This window comes from Bos indicus x Bos taurus, chromosome 9 (genome assembly GCF_003369695.1).
Source record: "Bos indicus x Bos taurus breed Angus x Brahman F1 hybrid chromosome 9, Bos_hybrid_MaternalHap_v2.0, whole genome shotgun sequence".
In the NCBI taxonomy this organism is placed as follows: Eukaryota; Metazoa; Chordata; class Mammalia; order Artiodactyla; family Bovidae; genus Bos; species Bos indicus x Bos taurus.
This window is the reverse complement of record NC_040084.1, coordinates 34,178,377-34,194,010: the sequence shown is the minus strand read 5'-3', so window position 1 is coordinate 34,194,010 and position 15,634 is coordinate 34,178,377. Positions and strand designations below refer to the sequence as shown.

At 37.6% G+C, this 15,634-nt stretch overlaps 1 protein-coding gene across 1 annotated transcript in view; it reads left to right on the top strand.

The window, feature by feature from the left end:
* The first annotated feature begins 575 nt into the window (after positions 1–575).
* The window catches only part of LOC113898898 (amine sulfotransferase-like), a 28,520-nt gene continuing 13,461 nt past the window's right edge, over positions 576–15,634 (top strand). The window contains exons 1-5 of the mRNA XM_027552196.1: positions 576–717; positions 2,929–3,137; positions 9,895–10,021; positions 10,885–10,916; positions 11,381–11,458. Coding sequence (XP_027407997.1) covers positions 576–717; positions 2,929–3,137; positions 9,895–10,021; positions 10,885–10,916; positions 11,381–11,458 — 588 coding nt within the window. The remainder of the gene's footprint in view (positions 718–2,928; positions 3,138–9,894; positions 10,022–10,884; positions 10,917–11,380; positions 11,459–15,634) is intronic.

Sequence of the window (15,634 nt, the reverse complement as noted above, 5' to 3'; positions counted from 1 at the left end):
CATTGGTTAGCTCGAGGTTTGAGAAAAGTTAAGTTCTGGTGGAACCAGGTGTTCTCCTTATGTCAACACAGAATTTTTAAAAGAAATCTCTTTTTAAAAGAAACCCCTCTTAAAATTTCTATAGAGAAGGGGGAAATATCTAACACTTGTAGTTTGTTTCCTCCTGCTGCTTAAGAGAGAGAGAAAAAACGTCTAACATTTGCAGCCTATTTCCTCCATTTCAAGACCCTGGCCTTTCTGCCTGTTGCCGTCTCAAAATCTTGCAGCTCTGGTAACTGGGCCACCTTAAGCAGTTTGCTGATTTACTCACCTGTATGTTTGAAATCATGATAATATTGCCTTCAAGGCAACCACTTTAACTTAGCATCTTCCTTTCCCCATCTTTAACACAGTGGTAATAACAACATCTCTAGCAACAAAGGGTTCCTGTGAAGATTAAATGATATACTATATGTAAGCTGGTTTCTCTGGTAAACGAGTTGATCCATATTGAAAATTCAGGAAGTCTTAGTCATCATTGTAAATACTAAGGATTCGAATTGTATTTTATCTGTTTTTACTTGTAGGTGATGATTATGGATGGTGACGACAAATATTTATTGAAATTTAAAGGCTATAATTTTGCACGTCTTTTTGTTGATATTAACTTTCTAAAAAATCTAGATGACTTTGAAACTAGAGATGATGATGTCTTCGTCATTACATACCCCAAATCTGGTAAGTCTGAGTAAGTCTGCCACCTGTTTCATTCTTTACTCTGGTTTGGTAATACATGTGGACAGATGTACTCTTATCCAGACTTTGACAGTAGCCCAGCCAACAATTAGGTAACCATTTAGGATCAGAAGAAGGGTTAAACAAACCTCATGTGTCTATCTTATAAGGTCATTTGAAATGCTTATACTGTCATCTCTGTTAGCACCTATGAAGAAACCAAATAGGAAGCCAATAGCTCACCAGGCTCCTCCGTCCATGGGATTCTCCAGGCAAGAATACTGGAGTGGGTTGCCATTTCCTTCTCCAGGGGATCTTCCCGACCCAGGGATTGAACCCAGGTCTCATGCATTGCAGGCAGACGCTTTAACCTCTGAGCCACCAGGGAAGCCTTCAGGAAGCCAATAGGAGATACTTATTAAATGCTGCCCTTGGTCTGAGAATGAAGAAAATACATTTAAAAGAAAAAAACAAAACAAAACAGGATTTTTATTAGGAGCATATCTCAGCCAGAACTAATTCATGTTTCGTAGTTCTCTAATTGATTTGTACTTCCATATAATAAGAAACCCCAGTAGCTCAGACGGTAGAGAATCTGCTTGCAATGCAGGATACCTGGGTTCAGTCCCTGGGTTGGGAAGATTCCTTGGAGAAAGAAATGGCAACCTACTTCAGTATTCTTGCTTGGAGAATTCCATCAACAGAGGAGCCAGGCAGGCTACAGTCCAGAGGGTCACGAAGAGTTGGACACAGTTGAGCAAATAACACTTTCCATATAAGAAGAAAATAAATTTCTCTAGGACAAATTGTCCTCAACATGAAATTTTTACAACTTGTTTTTTTTATATTGGGCTTCCCTGATGGCTTAGATGGTAATGAATCTGCCTGCAATGTAGGAGACCTGGGTTTGATTCCTGGGGTGGCAAGATCCCCTGGAGAAAGGAATGACTACCCACTCCAGTATTCTTGCCTGGAGAATTCCATAGACAGAGGAGCCTAGTGGGCTACAGTCCATGGGGTCCTAAAGAGTCAGACACAATTTTTCATATCAGGCAATTTTTTATATTACACTGTTTAGAACATAAGATGACTGGGGCCAGTGAAGCAATGTTATATGAAGTGAATAATGGTCTCAAAGACACACTGGAATCTAAGTCAATGGAAATAAAAACATTCCTGATTTTTATGAAAATACTCCAACTCTTCCTTTTACCATCTACTTTGAAATTCATGACCTTGTTTACTTCCCTGAAATAGTAATACATCCCTTTACCCCTGGATTCTCCCACTCTGCACAACTTATTAACACCTCTGATTTGGTGATTATTTTTCCTCCCTTAGTTATCAGTGGCATCTCAGTCTGCCTAATTTTAGTTCAAACACTGAAGTCCATATCTAGTTTTTCCTTTATCCTTAATTTTGCCCAAGTATTTTGTCAAGAAATAATAAGTAAGCAAAAAAAGTGAAAGAGGTCTTGAGCTCTTAATTTGTCTATTCTTTTAAATGACAAAACTTCTATATGCAAGACAGCAAAAGAGACACAAATATAAAGAACAGACTCTTTAACTCTGTGGGAGAAGTCAAGGGTGGGATGACTTGAGAGAATAGCATTGAAACATGTATATTACCATATGTGATATAGATTACCAGTCCAAGTTCAATGCATGAATCAGCACACTCAAATTGGGTGCACTGGGACAACCCTGAGGGATGGGATGGGGAGGGAGCTGGGAGAGGGGACTCAGGATGGGGGACACATGTACACCCATGGCTGACTCATGTCAATGTATGGCAAAACCCACTACAATATTGTAAAGTAATTAGCCTCCAATTAAAATAAATATATTAATTTTTTTTTTTAAAGAAAGGAGACTAAGGAAATGAAAACAGAGTTAGTCAGAGAAAATTTTGGAAACAGACTTTACTTGAAGTAGAGGAAACCGAGCTGAAGGATGAATCTGATTCACTATTATTATGGAATCAGAACCCCCACAGCTCTTCAGAGTGAAAAAGGAAGTAAAACCCTTGATATCATCTCTAATAATTTTAATGTAAAACACAAACAAACAGAAAACTTGGACAAATTCACTGATGTCTTTAAGGTGGTAAAAAGAAAGAAACTGCTTCAGATAGTTTTGAGATGGAGGGCATTATTATTGACATTTATTGTTAAAAATTAATTCAAGGTTGAAAACAAGATATATATTTTTACAGGTACCATTTGGACTCAGCAGATATTAAGCTTGATTTACTATGAGGGACATCGTAACAGAACTGAAATTGTGAACACAGCTGACAGAAGCCCCTTCCTGGAATACAATCTACACAAAATAGACTTTGAGAAGAGACCATCCCCTCGCCTCTTTGCTTCCCACGTCCCGTACTATTTAGCACCAAAAGGTCTCAAGAACAAAAAAGCTAAAGTATGTCGCACAAATAGCTCATGAACCTTTTGAACAAACAAAAATAGTTTCTTTACATAATGTCCTCCCAAACCCACTCATTCACATTCCTTCTAATGTGATTATTATAATCTTTGTGATATTGTTCTTAGTCTCCCAGTCCTGTCCGACTCTTCACAACCCCATGGATTGTAGCCCATCGGGCTCTTCTGTCCATGGGGATTCTTCAGGCAAGAATACTGGAGTGAGTGGGTTGCCATGCTCTCCTCCAGGGGATCTTCCCAACCCAGAGATTGAACCCAGGTCTCCCATGTTGCAGGTAGATTCTTTAGAGTCTAAACCAACAGGGAAGCCCATGACTGCTGGAGAAGCCTATCTCTTCTCCAGGGGACCTTTCTGACCCAGGAATCAAACCAGGGTCTCCTGCACTGCAGGTGGATTCTTTACCACCTGGGCTACCAGGGAAGCCCTGGTACCTCCTATACCCCACCAAATAAAAATATTACTTTACACATTAAAGCTATATATGAAATTTTGCAACAAGCAGTCTTATAGATCTTCACACTTTTTTTGTTCTGGTGAAGTGTTTCCCTAAAAGTGAAAATTTCAGCTTTAGATGACCAAATTTTTAAATGTTGGTAGGTATTATCTATTTGCCTTATAAAATCTATCACTGACACTTCATCAAATAGCATATAAGAATGTTTTTTTCCTTACACACTCACCAAAGAATGAAATTATAAATCTTTGCTAATGCGTTAGGTAAGAACTATCTTATTCTTGAGTAACTGTAGTCCTTTTGGTTTTAGTAAACTTGAGCCCCTTTCTGTTTATTTCCAGGCCTTGAAATATCCTTCATATCCTTTGCCTATCTTTCTTAAAATTTGTCTTTATTTACTGTTTGCTTGAAGCATTTGTATGGGGTAAAAATTGTTCCACTTAACAGTTACCTTTAAAACTTGTTGAATGCATTTAATTTCATGTAACCAACTTAACAATTTTTCCTTCATAGTATCTTGCTATCGAATTTTGTTAATAAACACTTCCCAGCTAGAAAGATTGTGCAAATACTTTCCAGTTTTCCTCTCTGTTTTTATTTTTTACATTTAATTATAAATTATATCAGATATCACAGGTGATTTGAAATATGACTATTGGGTAATAATTGCCAATGGGATTGGCCAATTGATCCAATATGATTTCAGCATTTAGTCTTTCCCTACGGTTTTCAAGTCTACATTTTGATATGCTATTTCCATATTTCCCTCCTCTGACTATTCATTCTGCATTCCCAAAATTAATAGATATATTTAATATGTGCCCATTCTTCACTGTTTTGAATGATGTAACTGATAAAATCCCATGAAGTTTATTCTTTAATATGTTAATTTCCCAATAATATTAAATGCTGATTAACATTAATAAAATAAGATTAAGTCTGAGAAATCATTATCATAGCTCTTTTCCAACATTCCATCCAGCAATATTCTATGGCTCTTTATTTATCAGATATACATTTGTGTCTGGGCTTCCCAGGTGGCTCAGTGGTAGAGAATCTGCCTGTGAAGCAGCAGATGTGGGGTATATACCTGGGATGGGATGGTCCCCTGGAGAAGGAAATGACTAACCTCTCCAGCATTCTTGCCTGGAGAATCCCCATGGACAGAGAAGTCTGGCGGGTCACAGAAGTGCTGGACATGACTCAGCAACTAAACAAAGAGAACATTTGTGTCCACCACAAGTGTTATGATGCTCTTTGTATGCTTCCTACATTTTTTTTTGTGGATTGCCAGATTTTGGTTTAAATCTTACACACGTAATTAATTGGTTTTCATTATTGCCTTCTCTATTTAGCTATTACTGTTATAAAGTAAATGATACTGATCTTGTTACACTATTATATTTGGCTCCACAAATCTCTTCATTTGTTTTATTAATTTTCCCTATATTCTATGAAATACATTTTATTTTAAAATAATAATATATTCTATATTTCTCTGCTTTTCAATATTTGTACTTCTTTCTTTTCTGTTTCAGGACTTAAATATCTATAGAAAAGAAATAGAATACTGAGGTGATGAGAAATATTATGTCCTTGACTGACATTTTTTTGTACACTTTTCTTCATTTTGTTTTTTGTTTTATGTTGCAATGATTTTGAGGTACACAATGCTGAGAAATACTTTTTCCCCCTTTCTCAGTTCTCTTGAAATTTGAATTTTGTTCTTCAGAAAAGTTCTAATCACTTAAAAATCCTTTTTTGGCACCTGAGGTACAACGTTCCCTCTTTCCCACCTTTAAACTAAAGCAAAAAGAAATTGATTAGATATTTACTAATGCTTTATTTCTGAGATAAATCTTACATTTTTATATTATTGTACTTTATTAACATTCTGCTGGAAGAATTTTTTTTTTCAGGAAATTTTATCTGTAATTATTTTTTAAATAGACAGTTTTCTATGATATTGAAAGATATTTGATTTTAATATCATTGTAAGTCAATTTTGTAAGACAAATTTTGAAGCTTTTAAAATTTGTTTAGTTTTTCAAGTATTTTAAAATTACAAATAAGAATATTTTGAAGATTTAATTAAATTCCACTACAATATGTCTCATACTGATAGCTCTATAGTTCTAAAACATTTTCCCTTTTGCAGTTTACTTCATTTAGCTACCTTTCCCTAAATCATTAGTATAATTTTATTTTCAAAGTAAATTATCACCCTTTCATCTATATTTCAAAACTGTTGAAAAAAACTGCAATGTATACGTTCATGAACTGATGAATATTTATCTAATTCTATGATTACATTTTATCATTCATTAGTAACAGTGAAAATTTTTTCATTGTACATTCTTTGTTCTTTTCTTTGTACATTTTTCAGACTATGGGCATTTTCTTATTATATTGTTTTTTTTTGCTGCAAAGAACTAAAATTTTTAAAATAATTAATATTTTCCACTTCACTGATTTCTGCTTTGATTTTAACTTTTTCTCATATTTTGTTTGAATATATTTTTGTCATGTGATATCCAATATTTATTTGTTAAATATTGATATTTTAAAATGATGAATATCCATTTCAGCATTGCTATGGATATAATGTTGTTAGCATCAAAGTAACCTATCTTTTCATTTTTAATTTTCTCATTGGTCCAAATTATTCTGAAGAATTTTTATTTTCAAATAAAATGTTTATAAATATTTATAAAACTAAAATTGTTTTTCAGTGTTGATAATTAATATTAAGGAATAGTAATTATGGAATCAAGTAATGGTATAGTAAGAATTCTAAGTTTTGAAATACATCAAGAAGTTTTATGGCCAATTACATGTAGATCAATTTTTCAATGCATTCCATGACTACCTGAGAAAATAATGTGAATTCTCTGCTTGGGGCACCAGAAATTGAAAGTGTTAGTTATTCAGTTGTGTCCAACTCTTTGTGACCTCATGGACTGTAGTCTGCCAGGCTCCTCTGTTCGTGGAATTCTCTAGGCACGAATACTAGAATGGGTAGCCATTCTTTGTCCAGGGGATCTTCCTGGCCTAGGGATCAAACCCAGGTCTCTTGACTTGCAGGCAGATTCTTTACCATCTGAGCCACCTTGGGACCCTAACACAAACATATAAAATAAATTTTGCTAAATAATATTATAAATTTATTATGTTAACCTTTTATGCTTATGTTTGAAGATAAGTGTGTAAATTTTCATGATTGTAACTAAATTGAAATCTTTCCAGAGTTTCTAGACATTGTGCTATTCACATTTTTCTATTAATGCAGTATACAGATTCCTATTCTGTTGGTCATTAACCAATTTTTTTATTGTCCTATTAAAATATTTGGCTTTAAATTCTGCTTAGCTATATATTATCAATTGTTTTCCCCTTCCCTGAGATTTTGACATGTGCCTTTTCTTGTTCTTTATTTTCAATGTTTTTTTGACTGCTGTATAATTTTATATATTATGTAAGTAATTCTATGAGACCCACACTTTTCCTTCATTGAATACTTACCTTCTTCCATTATTCTATTATTAGAATATACCCTATTACATTACATTCTTGAGCATGTCCCATGGTGCACATCAGCATGAGCTTCCCTAAGCACCCAAGAATAGAATTGCAAAGCCACAAAGTACAAAAATATTCAACTTAATAAAAGGATGCTATTTTTTTCAAAGTTGTTGTAGCATAAACAGTGAAAACTATAAAATATGAGTTTTTATTTTTCTTTTAGTATTTTTTTTCTATCAGATTTCCTGATTTTATCAATTGGGTGATTATAAGATGCTATCTAAAACTGATCTTAATTTCCAGTTATTTAATCAATAATGAAATTAAGCAGGTTTTGAAAACCTTATTGCCCACAGTTATTTCTTATTCAGTGAAATTATTAAAACTTTTGTCAGTTTTTTTATGTTACCTATTTCATAGAGATTTGTATATGTATCTTCTGTTTTATTTTGTTGTTGTTGAGTCTCTAAATCATGTCTGACTTTGTGGGACCCCATGGACTGCTGCATGCCAGGCTTCTCTGTCCTGCACTATCTCTTGGAGGTTACTCAAACTCATATCCATTGAGTCGGTGATGCTGTCCAATCGTCTCATCCTCTGTCGCCTCCTTCTCCTTTTGCCTTCAATCTTTCTCAGTATTAGGGTCTTTTACAATGAGTAGGATCTTTGCATCAGGTGGCCAACGTATTGGAGCTTCAGCTTCAGCATCAGTCCTTCTGATGAATTCCGAGTTGATTTCCTTTAGAATTGATTGGCTTGCTGTCCTTGCAGTCCAGTGGACTCTCAAGGGTCTTCTCCAGCACCACAACTGAAAGGCATCAATTCTTTGATGCTCAGCCTTCTTTATGGTCCAACTCTCGCATCCATACATAACTACTGGGAAAAACACAGCTTTGACTATATGGACCTTTGTCAGCAAAGCAAGCTCTCTGCTTTCTACAGTGTCTAGGTTTGTCATAGCTTTCCTTCCAAGGAGTAAGCATCTTTTAATTTCATAGCTGCTGTTGCAGTCTGCAGTTGCTGTCTGCAGTGATTCTGGAGGCCAAGAAAATAAAATGTAGCACTGTTTCCACTTATTCTCCTCTATTTGCTGTGAAGTGAGGGGACAAGATGTCATGATTTTAGTTTTTGAATGTTGAGTTTTAAGCTAGCATTTTCACTCTCCTCTTTCACCCTCATCAAGAAGTCTCTTCAGTTCCTCTGCTTTCTGCCATTAGAGTGGTATCATCTGCATATTTGAGGTTGTTGATATTTCTCCTAGCAATCTTGATTTCAGTTTGTGATTCATCCAGCCTAGCATTTTGTATGATGAACTCTGCATAGAGGACTTCCCAGGTGGTGCTAGTGATAAAGCACCTGCATGTCAATGCAGGAGATGTAAGGGATGTGGATTCGATCCCCGAGTTAGGAGGATCCCCTGGAGGAGGGCTTACAACCCACTTCAATATTCTTGTCTGGAGAATCCCATGAACAGAGGAGTCTGGTGGGCTACAGTCCATGGGTTGCAGTGAGACAGACACGACTGAAACGACTTAGCACACAGGCACTCTGCATAGAGGTTAGATAAGCAGGGTGACAACCCACAGCCTTGATGTACTCCTTTTCAATTTTGAGCAATCCATTGTTCCATGTTTGGTTCTCTGCCTTTTCTAAATCCAGCTTGTACATCTGGAAGTTCTTGGTTCACATACTGCTGAAGCCTAATCGCATGATTTTGAGCATTACCTTGGTGGCATGTGAAATGAATGCAATTGTATGGTAGTTTGAACATAATTCTAGATACTAATCTATTATTGATATCTGTGCTGCCCTTGGAGAAGGAAATGGCAACCCACTCCAGTACTCTTGCCTGGAAAATCCCATGGATGGAGGAGCCTGGTAGGCTATAGTCCATGGGGTCACGAAGAGTTGGACACGACTGAGTGACTTCACTTTCACTTTTCACTTTCCTGCATTGGAGAAGGAAATGGCAACCCACTCCAGTGTTCTTGCCTGGAGAATCCCAGGGACGGGGGAGCCTGGTGGGCTGCCATCTATGGGGTCGCAGAGTCGGACACAACTGAAGCGACTTAGCAGCAGCAGCAGTGCTGCACTTACATTTTCTTGCTTTTTGTAAAGTTTGGTACATTTTGATGAACAGCATTCTTATTTTAATGGAGTCTGATTAATCCATTTTTATGTATTTCTATATGGGAAATATTTTCCTGTTTGAAAAATAGTTTCTTTACACAAGGTCAGTAATACTTTTTTTATCTTTTTAGATTCTAAAAATTTGCTTTCAAAGTTAAATCCTTTATCCTTTTGTAAATATGTTTCTACACATTGTGTGAAGTAGAAATTCATTTTTTAAATATGGATTATTATTTACCCAACATCATCTGTTAAGTAGATTTTCCTTTTCTCACTGATCTCTAATGCTACCTTGTCTGTATGTCAAATATCACTTAATGTTCACAGAGGGTAAATGGAATATCTTTTATGGAAGGTAATTTGCAAACTTAATCAACCTTACAATAAATAATTTCAGTTTTAGAAATTAGCCCTTTATGCTCACACAAGTGAAAATTCATAAGAATAAAGTTTTTATTGCAATGATCCTTTTGATAGAAAAAACTTTGGGAACAAGTTAGTGTCTGTCAGTAGTAGCCTGGATAAAATAAATTACTTTGGATTCATATAATGAAATACTAAGTAGGTATTAAAAACTCTGTAAAGATAATCCAGAATTGTTCAAATTGTTCATTTTCTCCTCTGCAGGTAATTTATGTCAGCAGAAACCCCAAGGATGTTTTGATCTCATATTTTCATTTTTCTAATATGTTGGTTACATTTGAAGCTTCAAATAACATAGGAGAGTTCATGGAAAAATTTCTAGATGGAAAAGGTAACTATGAATTTATTTATCAAGCAACATGTTTATGAAGCCACTTTGTCATGTAGCCAAATTCTCAAACCAAGGGAACATACTTAGCGAGAAGAGAAGGCTAATCATAATATGCTCAATACACACAAGTGGTTGGTATTGGCTATCTACTCACCATCCTATAGCTCGCTCTCTCTCTCTTTTTTTTTTATAACTAGGACCACCTATATGAGAATTGTCAAGGCTGCACAGTGTATAAAAGAAACTTTGACCAGGGAATAATTGAATCAGAAGAGATCTAGATCCAAAGCTCATTCCAGAGTAGCTAATGTAGGTGTCATTTTATGCTCTGTCATGGTCCTGGGGTAGACCTTATTTGGCAGCTGTGGGATTCTCATTCCAGCACTGAAAAAGATAGACTGATGCAAGTGATTCCTGGAATGTGGGATCTGGGCTTTCTCACACTTAGAAGTTTATATTCATGTGCTGGTAAATGAAGTTATTATACACAATCTTTAAATAGACAATAATAGGAGAAATAAAGATGTATGTTTTCAGGTGAAGGAAGCAGAAGAAGGAAGGGAGTGATCCTAACAAAATCTTAGTTCTTAACTAATGTTAGTTCTTACCTAAGAATTTAGTTCTTCAGGATTCTTTTCTCTGCATTGCTGCTTTCCTACAAACAGAATAACTTGCAAAAGCAGTTTTCTATTAAAATGGTGCAATTGTTTCCCACAACTCTACTTTTTAAAAGATAGCATAGATGTCCAGTGGTTTGGAGCTTGGTTTGCCTTTTGAGGATTCTTGAACAGAAAACACAGACTATAGCTTGTTATGTAATAAGTGTGACATCTTTACCTGCTAACTTATTAATTTTCCCACAGTGGTAGGAAGCCTTTGGTTTTGTCACGAGAGTGTATGTTCCTCGGTTCTTTGTCTCATCACAACAAAGATTTGGAGCAACGGACATTAAAGCCCTCGGTGCGTCACAGCTCTCAGGTCTTGGACAAACCGTGCTACAGCTCTTAGGCAAATCAGTGTTACAGCTCTATTTTATTTATAAGATAGGAGGAGAATCTAAGACCCGAAGAGAAGAGAGTGGAGAAGTGCGTGGGGAGGGAGAAAGAGAGAGAGAGAAAGAGAGAGAGAGAGAGAGCGCGCATGCACGCGGGAGAGAGGGTCCGAGAGAAAGCGCTTTGGCTCCTCCTTTTATATGTTTTTTTCCTCCACCTGGGCCTGCCCTATGCAAATTGGGCATAGCCAGGAGTGCTGTTTGTTCTGTTTGTTCTACCTGAAGTCTTCATTCTGGTCCTCGGACCTTCCTTGTCTTTTAGCCACCGCCATTTTGGACTCCTTTTCCCGATTCTACCTACCTAACAGTTTGATCACATGAGAGGCTGGTATGAGCACAGACATGACTTCAATATCCTGTTCATGGTGTATGAAGAGATGAAGAAGGTAAGAAAAGAAAGTTATTTTTAAATTCTTTATTGGAAATTCTTACGGTTTCAATAAACCACATTCTCCACTTATCTTTGTATGGCTGACTTTAAAAAGGCACTATGTAAAAGCTGTGATGACTAGACTGAACATCGACATTGTAGGAATCAGCGAACTGAAATGGACTGGAATGGGTGAATTTAACTCAAATGACCATTATATCTACTACTGTGGGCAGGAATCCCTTAGGAGAAATGGAGTAGCATCATAGTCAATAAAAGAGTCCGAAATGCACAACTTGGCTGTAATCTGAAAAACGACAGAATGATCTGTGTTCATTTCCAAGGCAAACCACTCAATATCACGGTAATCCAAGTCTATATCGTGACCAGTAATGCTGAAGAAGCTGAAGTTGAACAGTTCTATGAAGACCTACAGGACCTTCTAGAACTAACACTCCCCGCCCCACCAAAAAAACATCTTTTGCATTATAGAGGACTGGAATGCAAAAGTAGGAAGTCAAGAAACACCTGGAGTAACAGGAAAATTTGGCCTTGGAGTACAGAATGAAGCAGGACAAAGGTTAATAGAGTTCTGCCAAGAGAACACACTGGTCATAGCAAACACCCTCTTCCATCAACACAAGAGAAGACTCTAACATGGACATTACCAGATGGTCAACACCAAAATCAGATCGATTATATTCTTTGCAGCCAAAGATGGAGAAGCTCTATACAGTCAGCAAAAACAAGACCAGGAGCTGACTGTGGCTCAGATAATTAACTCCTTATTGCCAGATTCAGACTGAAATTGAACAAAGTGGAGAAAACCACTAGACTGTTCAGGTATGACCTAGATCAAATCCCTTATGACTATACAGTAGAAGTGAGAAATAGATTTAAAGGACTAGACCTGATAGACAGAGTGCCTGATGAACTATGGATGGAGGTTTGTGACATTGTACAGAGACAGGAATCAAGACCATTCCCAAGAAAAAGAAATGGAAAAAAGCTAACGGGCTGTCTGAGAAGACCTTACAAATAGCTGTGAAAAGAAGGGAAGTGAAAAGCAAAGGAGAAAGAGAGAGATATAAGCATTTAAATGCAGAGTTCCAAAGAATAACAAGGAGAGATAAGAAAGCCTTCCTCAGCGATCAATACAAAGAAATAGAGGGAAACAATACAATGGGAAAGACTAAAGATCTCTTCAAGAAAATTACAGATACCAAGGGAACATTTCATGCAAAGATGGGCTCAACAAGGGATGGAAATGGTATGGACCTGACAGAAGCAGAAGATATTAAGAAGAGATGGCAAGAATACACAGAAGAACTGTACAAAAAAGATCTTCACGACCCAGATAATCACGATGGTGTGATCACTCACCTAGAGCCAGATCCTGGAATGTGAAGTCAAGTGGCCCTTATGAAGCATCACTACAAACAAAGCAGGTGGAGGTGATGGAATTCCAGTTGAGCTATTTCAAATCCTAAAAGATGATGCTGTGAACGTGCTGCACTCAATATGCCAGCAAATTTGGAAAATTCGGCAGTGGCCACAGGACTGGAAAAGGTCAGTTTGCATTCCAACCCCAAAGAAAGGCAATACCAAAGAATGCTCAAACTACCGCACAATTGCACTCATCTCACACGCTAGTAAAGTGATGCTTAATATTTTCCAAGCCCGACTTCAGCAATACGTGAACTGTGAATTTCCAGATGTTCAAGCTGGTTTTAGAAAAGGCAGAGGAACCAGAGATCAAATTGCCAACATCCGCTGGATCATTGAAAAAGCAAGAGAGTTCCAGAAACACATCTATTTCTGCTTTATTGACTATGCCAAAGCCTTTGACTGTGTGGATCACAATAAACTGTGGAAAATTCTGAAAGAGATGGAAATACCAGACCACCTGACCTGCCTCTTAAGAAACCTGTATGCAGGTCAGGAAGCAACAGTTAGAACTGGACGTGAAACAACAGACTGGTTCCCACTTGGGAATGGAGTACGTCAAGGCTGTATATTGTCACTCTGCTTATTTAACTTATATGCAGAGTACATCATGCAAAATGCTGGACTGGAAGAAGCACAAGCTGGAATCAAGATTGCCGGGAGAAATATCAATAACCTCAGATATGCAGATGACACCACCCTTAAGGCAGAAAGTGTAAAAGAACTAAAGAGACTCTTGATGAAAGTGAAAGAGGAGTGAAAAAGTTGGGTTAAAGCTCAATATTCAAAAAACCAAGATCATGGCATCTGGTTCCAACACTTCATGACAAATAGATGGGGAAACAGTGGAAACAGTGACAGATTTTATTTTTCTGGGCTCCAAAATCACTGCAGATGGTGACTGAAGCCATGAAATTAAAAGATGCTTACTCCTTGGAAGGAAAGTTATGATGAACCTAGATAGCATGTTAAAAAGCAGAGACATTACTTTGCCAACAAAGGTTCGTCTAGTCAAGGCTATGGTTTTTCCTGTGGTCATGTATGGATGTGAGAGTTGGACTGTGAAGAAAGCTGAGCACTGAAGAATTGATGCTTTTGACCTGTAGTGTTGGAGAAGACTCTTGAAAGTCCCTTGGACTGCAAGGAGATCCAACCAGTCCATTCTAAAGGAGATCGGTCCTGGGTGTTCTTTGGAAGGACTGATGTTGAAGCTGAAACTCCAGTACTTTGGCTACCTGATTCGAATAGCTGACTCATTTAAAAGACCCTGATGTTGGGAAAGATTGAAGGCAGGAGGAGAAGGGGATGACAGAGGATGAGATTGTTGGATGGCATCACCGACTCAATGGACATGGGTTTGTGTGGACTCTGGGAGTTGGTGATGGACAGGGAGGCCTGACACGCTGTGGTTTATGAGGTCAAAAAGAGTTGGACACGACTGAGCGACTGAACTGAACTGAAAAGCTGTGAATTATGTTTTATTTGGGGCAAAATGAGTGCTGCAGCCCAGGAGACAGCACCTCAGATAGCTCTGAGATTATGCTCCAAAGATGCAGGTGGGAAGTCAGTATATATGTGATTTTGGTGAAGGAGGACACATGCAATCGAGCACATGTTTTCCCAGAAGGTTTCTTCTAGTCTTGTAAGCTTTTTCTATCCACGGGAACAGTTGTTGTCATGCAGGATTTTAGTGCTTTTCTAGATATGAGAAGAAACAAGAACTGGGCTCATAAAATCAGCTCCTGACAATATCTCACTATCTGAAGACCTATCCTGCCAGTTTTCCCCTGAGCACAGAATGCCTCATTTCTGCTCTCCAGCTGAACTCCTTTCAGGGGGTGTTGAAGGTCAGCAGCTGCAACAGCACATGATTTAATCCTTGTAGAAGTAGATGGCAAGTGCCAATTTGTAGTTGACAGTATCTAAATACTTTTCGGAGAAGGCAATGGCACCCCACTCCAGTACTCTTGCCTGGAAAATCCCATGGATGGAGGAGCCTGGTAGGCTGCAGTCCATGGGGTCGCTGAGAGTCAGACATGACTGAGCGACTTCACTTTCACTTTTCACTTCCATGCATTGGAGAAGGAAATGGCAACCCACTCCAGTGTTCTTGCCTGGAGAATCCCAGGGACGGGGGAGCCTGGTGGGCTGCCGTCTATGGGGTCCCACAGAATCTGACACCACTGAAGTGACTTAGCAGCAACAGCAACTACTTTTCAGGGTTATTTTTTTCTTGGAGGGGAGGGGTTTAATTTTCTGCAGGTCATTTATTACTGGTCTTCAGTGCTCTCTTCTCACTGTACCCACTCATCATTTTTGATTCCTCTTCATATAACCATCTGTCACAATAAAGGCATGTTCAACTGTGTAGAGCACTCACATTTTAAAATAGAGAGAGAGCACTAGGCACCACGGAGGTGAAGAGCTACTAAACTATGGCTAATTAATTGAGGTGAATGTGTGCTCTGTGATGGAAGCTCTTCCTGTGTGTGTGTGTGTGTGTGTTTTTTACAGAAACTGTTGAAACCAGCTTTCCTGCATAATCTCATAATGTTTATTCTTTGTCATTTAATTAAAGCTGTCTTAAAATATTGCTAAACCCAACAGAACTCTTTTAAGTTCACTATTTTGTAATCTGTGATTGATATGTTCATTCACTAAGACATCATTTCTTCACTCATTTCATCAAAAATTATTGAATGCCTAATATGTGACAGACAGTAAATTATGAGAAAATGAAAAGTGA